At 39.6% G+C, this 6,589-nt stretch overlaps 1 protein-coding gene across 1 annotated transcript in view; it reads left to right on the forward strand.

Moving 5' to 3' along the window:
* LOC113407525 (rab GTPase-activating protein 1-like) overlaps positions 1-6,589 on the forward strand; it is a 536,766-nt gene that overhangs the window by 84,522 nt on the left and 445,655 nt on the right. Inside the window, 1 exon segment of the mRNA XM_026656123.1 lies at positions 896-1,062. Within this exon segment, the coding sequence (XP_026511908.1) occupies positions 928-1,062 (135 nt within the window). The 5' untranslated portion in view covers positions 896-927.

A 6,589-nucleotide genomic window follows, 5' to 3' on the forward strand; every position in this document is an offset into this window, starting at 1 on the left:
TGTCTTTATTCTCATGTATTTCCAATGTGGTGCTGGAAGGGATTATTCCTTTACCAGTAAGTGAGAGAACAATTTTTAAACTCTGGAACAAAGCTTATTGCAACAGTGAATCTCTAAACTAGGCTTGGGTGGAGCTCACATTACACCATTCTTCTGAAAATATTTCTTAAATATGTGGGTGTTTGAAAGAGCACAGGTATAGCTAAATCTTTAACCCCAGCTAGTAATCTCTACCAAGGTACTTGCAACCAGAGGACAGTGGCTTCGCTGGAAGCACGGCCTTCTGACAAGAGTATACTGTATAAAATCTGTATAAATCAGTCCCTGGATAGAATGGAGTTGTGCAGTGATTCCAAGATTTCTGTTTATAATGTCTGTAAGCCCAGGGGAAGTGAAAATTTCAAGGTCGTATTTATGTTCTTGATCTTTGCTGGAGTTGCATGCGTTGATATGGGCACAATAAAACCACCATTCTTTAGGGAAGAGCCAAAGACTTGTTTTGGCTCTAGAGCCACCATAGAGCATGCCAAACAATTGTATTTTGTGGTGGGGGCTTTGAAAATCACCATTCAGAATGGAATATTTTAATCCCTTCTCCTTTTTAATTAGTATATTTTTAGATTGATTGTTTTTCACCCTCCCTTTAAATGGTCAGGAAGGGAAGGAAAATGAATGTCTCTTATAGGGTCTTGTTATCTAAAATAATGGTTTGGGAGACCAAAAATAAAAACGGAGTTCCCATTAACCGTTATGTTTATATAATTTAAAATATTCTGTTATTTTGTTAGGCACTATTCTTCTTCTGCAACTGCTATTAAATATATTTATCAATTAGAAAAGGATAACTGTGTACAGTTTCAGATCTGACTCCGTGTTTCAACATTTTTTTTATTAGGTTGGTGCAGCAGGAAGGGATTGAGTCCTGAAATGGAAGTCCGGTCTTCATTTGATAAATTTAGTCAATCATCTGAATCTGTGTCCACATTAAACAGTGAAGAATTTGTCTTGGTTCATCAGCAACCTGAGGATCCCCATGCAAAAGATGAGAAACCTCAACTAAAAGTAGACTTGTTTTGTTTTGTTTTTGTTTTAAATGCATAGTAAGAAACTCTTGCCCCAAAAGGTTGTGATTTATATTACAATTTATTTAAGTTAATTGACTTTGGTGTTTGGGGAGATTCTTAAAATCCGTTACCTTTGTTCTTGCTGTACTGTATATATTTGCAAAATGAACAGACCTGAGTGAGCAAATCGGTTTGTCTAATGAAGGTTTCAGTCCAGTCACTTATGTAATAACTTGAAGTGTCAAGACTTATTAGCCATCTGTGCATCCTTATGATTTATACAATCAACAAAAGAAACCAGTTATTCTTATAAATTAAAAAACTTCAATTGGGAGATAGGAAATAATGTGGCTTTATGATTCAAAGACTCGGAATGCTGTTTGTATATGAGATCAGGATTAAGCTATGGTAGGGTTACCATATTTCAGCAAGCAAAAAAGAGGACAGGAGGAGCCCCGCCCTAGCCCCGCCCCTGCTCCTCCCACTTCCCGCCCCCCTAAGAACCTCCAACCCTCCCCCCGTTCCTTGTCCCCTGACTGCCCCCTCCTGGGACCCCTGCCCCTAACTGCCCCCCAGGACTCCACCCTACCTAAGCCTCCCTGCCTCTTGTCCCCTGAGTGCCCCCTCCTGAGACCCTCCCCCCATCCTAACTGGCCCCCTAGGACCCTACCCCCACCTGTACCCTGATTGCCCCAACCCTTATCCACACCCCCACCCCCAGACCCTCCTGGGACCCCTGCACTAACTGCCCTCCAGAACCCCACCCCCTATTTATGTACAGGCGTGACTACCTGCCCTTTCCTGGTTATTATACGCGGCCAGTCCGCATCCACATCCAGTAGTTAAAAAAAAAAAAATAAACTAATAATTTAAATTGGAATTTCATCCATTAATAAGTATTTATTATATAATTAAAACCATTCTATTGAAGGACAGATATTAAATAACACTAAATAAGTTAATGTTCAAAACAACATTAAAAATTTGAAAATTTAAAGCATGGAAACCAAAATAGCTAAAATTTAGTTTTGGCAAGATACACGGAATGGAAACTCCGGGATCTTTACCTGTCACTGAATATAGCCATCATACCAATAGTGGAATATAAAACAAGTCTACATATACTCTCCTTAAAATTTTTATTTCTGTCCATTCCCAATAATTGTAACAAATCATTATTACCTTCACTCCACTTGCCACGCGCCCCAAGCACAAAACCAAAGAAGTGAATATTTTTACCTCCCGTTAAGTTTTTAATTTCTTCCTCTAACTCAAGATAATAAGCCACCTTCTCACTGTGGGCTTGTTCCAAACTTCCGGCATTATCCTCCCATCGCACTGTAACATCAACCACCACTGCTGTATCTCTTTTTATAAATATAATATCCGGCTTTCTTAACTCACCCTTACTATTTCTCAAATGGGGCTCTATCATTGCCTTCCACCCTAATTTACCAACCTTATCTACAACTGCAGACACTACTCTATTATGCCTTTTTATCCTAGCATTCTTAGTCTTATAACATTGTCCTGAGATATGGGGAACAGTCTCCCGCACTTTACCACACCATCTACAAAGAGCATTCACACCTCCTCTTCCTCTTGCTAATGTCTCCCTAGTAGGATAAATATTTGCCCTAAGCTGCAATGCTGCGATATACGCTGACGATTTAACTTTACTAGAGTTTCTAAAAATCGAATTACTAATTAAATCATTTTTAAAATATTTTATCCCTATTCCCTGACATCTCAGTTCCGACCATCTTAAAAATTCCTCTTCCCTCCATTTCTTGGGATGAGATGTTACTGCACTAAATGACAATATTTTATCCACAAGATTTTCTCCTGCATATAGATAAGATAGGTCCATCCAATCATCTCTCGAGACAATATGTCTCCTCCATTTACGAATTAACATATTTGGGATTTGCACACTAAACTTAGTGAGAGCTAAACCACCATCCCTACCTCTAGAATAAAATATCCCATCTGTGATACACTGAGGTAAATGTAAAATCTCTTTAACTATTTTTCTAACTAACACATCAAGATCGTCTAAAAGATTAAAAGGGGGTTCTATTAAAAGAAGATTATAAAATAGCTTCGGTAAGATATATGTCTGTAAAATTAATATTTTTTGGGCCGGTTTTAATGGGGCCTTAATTAAATTCTCACTCCAATCTTTCAATTTTTCTTTAAGTACCGGTCCCCCTACACCTATCCAGGGATCTATTCTAGCCCCTAAATATTTTTCAAAATCCCCTGGTTGAACATATTCAATCTCCTCTGACCCTATCTGCCAATTATCCTTAGGATTAACTACATAGGTTTTATGTTTAGTTAAAATATGAAAGCCTTTCGTTTTCTTCACATTAACAGAGAGATTAGTATTTTTACAAAACTCCTCTAAGATATCCAAATTTTTAATCATTCCTTTATATGAGCTACTTAAAATTGCCACATCATCGGCAAAAGCCAATGACGTGACACCATTACCCTTAACATAAAAACCACTTCCTTCTACTTCTAATCTAGTTAAAAGGGGATCCATAGCAATATTAAACAAAATTGGGGACAACGGGTCACCCTGCTTGACCCCCCTCCTAATTAAAATAGACTCAGTAGCTTCATCACCCACCCATACCCTAGTTGTGCAATTATCATAAAGGTCCCTAATAATATCTATAAAATGTTCATCTATACTAAATCTTCTCAACCCGGCTATTATATGTCCGTGTCCCACAGAATCAAATGCTTTAGCCAGATCTACGAACACTATTGCAATTTCATTCCCATTTCGTTTAGCCCCTTTAATCAAATTATCTAATATAGCAATATTTTCCTCACACCCAGGGGCGGATATAAACCCTTTTTGTCTACTACATATCTTAACTGTTTCCACCAGTCTTTTTGCTAATATTTTGGTATAGATTCTAATCCAAACTGACCCAATTGTCAATGGTCTCCAAGATGTTAACTTCTTCATTTCCTCCTCATCTTGTGTCTTTGGTATTAAAATCGTTCTATTTTTCTTAAATTCATCTGGTACCTGTCTATTTAGAAACCATATATTAAAAATTTTTGTAAGTATTAAGGAGTCTAAATTAAAAATATCCCACAAATTGCTCACTTTTACTTTATCTGGGCCAGGAGCACTATCTTTTCTTATTTCTCTTAAAGCTATTCTAATCTCATCCACAGAGATCGGACTCATTAATATATCATTATCCGCATTCTCTGTGGATGATGGCCACCCTATCATATTACCATGTCCAATTGTTCCCAAAATATTGACATAGTATTCCTCAATTTCTTTCATAGGGATAGCACACTTAGCCTTATCTGGCTCTCCCATTATAATGCGAGTCAATCTTCTTCTATCCTTATCAAATAATTGTTGATAGAATTTATACTTAGCTTTCTTTGTAGCATATCTCCTAATTGCATTAAATTGCTTCCTTCTCCCCTCCTTTCTCATCTTCCCTTTTCCTTTATTCCTCAACTCTATTTGACTTTCATTTCTAGGGTCCTTTCCCTCTACTAATGAATAACATAATTTTTCCAACATTGCCCAACCGAGAGCTTTTGTTAAATCCTCCTTTAATAATCCTTCAATTTCCCCTAAACTATTTATTATTTCTCTTCCCTCCCTACTTTGTTTTCCCCGTTTACATATTTTCTCCACTAAATCCACTTCTGGGTGTCCTTTTAGTGGGAAAATCCTCTCTCTTGGGGGCGGAATTTCTAATATATTTACTCTAATGTCCTCTACCTCAGTCACTTCCTCCCTATCTCCTGTTACCACTAACTTCTTCTTTGCTAATTCTCGTCTTTTATCTGATATTTGTTTATTCGTTTTGGTCCTCATCTCGCTCTCAATACATTTATTTATATTCCTTTTCCCAATATATTTCCTTTCCAACTGTATAAGCTGCGCAACCTCATCTTTGGTCCATATACGAGATCTAGTCGATCCCTCTTTGATCTTACTTTTAGCAGCCATATCTTCTTTTCTTTGCTCATTCCTCACAGCAGGGTGTCTATGTCTACAGTGTTGGCTCAATCCAGATCTAGTATGAAAACCAAGCCCACAGACCGAGCACGTATGGCTCTTCATTGGGGTATCCGCCTTCTTGGGTATGCACTTGGGGTAGTGGCAAGCTATATTATGATATTGAGAAGATTTTCCACATTTACTACATACAACTCGTATGGCTTTACTTTTATGAACCACATTAATGTGTTTGGCCCATTTACCAAATGTTGGTAATATCTGGGGACATATTGGACAATTAAAACTATCAACGGGATACTCTAAATAAAAAACCCCATCCTTCCACGAACTACTTTCTAATATATTTATATTACTACCAGTACAGTTAAGATCCTTATTACGATCCCTATTAAAATCAGTACTTGGTCTAAAACTATTTAATAAACTAGACCCATTAACTAAATGAGCATTAAGATATCCCGATTCGCTAACATATGGATCATCAAATGTACTTAAATACTTAAAATCTGGATTGAAACTTTCCATAGTTAAATCATTAAAAGTGTCCCTTGTAAAAACCATCGGTAAGATAGATAAAATCTCCTCACCATGATCATCACAAACATTCTCCTCTACCTCCTCTCCATGCTCCACTGGGAGGACTTGATTCTCATTCTCATGCTCATGAGACTTCATTATAGTCCACACCATTTTATCCATTGGTCCAGCGACCCTGATCACACCCCTAATATATTTAACACTGTCAGCCGGGGCATCAAAGCCAACAGCGGGGGCGTTATTAACCCGGTCCAGCGCCAATCCGGTATAAAAATATAAATTACTTTTTTCCATAGCTAAAAGATTTACCCTTCTCAGGGGGAAACTAACCCTTTCCAGGGGGAAACTAACCCGTACCTGGGGGAAACTTACCCTTTCCAGGGGGAAACTAACCCGTGCCTGGGGGAGACTACCCTTACCAGGGGGAATCTAACCCTTACCAGGGGGAGTCAACCCGTACCTGGGGGAGGCTACCCTTACCAGGGGGGCATCCATGTGGCACCATATGCCCAACCCCGTCCCACACCCCACTGAATGTGGGATGTGGGTTCGTCCTCCGCAATCCGCCTGGCTATCCAAGCCAGTTACCGGCTCTCACCACGAGGAGGTAGCGGTTGGACTTGCAATCCAGAGGCTTTCCTCAAAGAGGGGTCCCAAACAGCATAATGTCGAGCTCTAACGGGCGTGTGAGAAAAGGCTCAGATCTTGGTAGGGGTTGCCCCTATTGACCGGGCTCACGCCCACCCCCACCTCACCGATAACCCATTCTCTCACTACCCTCAGGCAATGTTTCCGTCCAAGCCCGACAGCTGAGAGGGTCCAGAGACGCATGGAGAGCCATTAAGATTAAGCCTCCCTGTTCCTTGTCCCCTAACTGCCCCCTCCTAAGACCCCCCACCCTAACTGCCCCCCAGGACCCTACCCCCTACCTGTACCCTGATTGCCCAAAACCTTATCCACCCCCCCCAAAGCC

This window comes from Terrapene carolina, unplaced genomic scaffold, assembly GCF_002925995.2.
Source record: "Terrapene carolina triunguis isolate 2854851 unplaced genomic scaffold, T_m_triunguis-2.0 Scaffold212, whole genome shotgun sequence".
NCBI lineage: Eukaryota > Metazoa > Chordata > Testudines > Emydidae > Terrapene > Terrapene triunguis.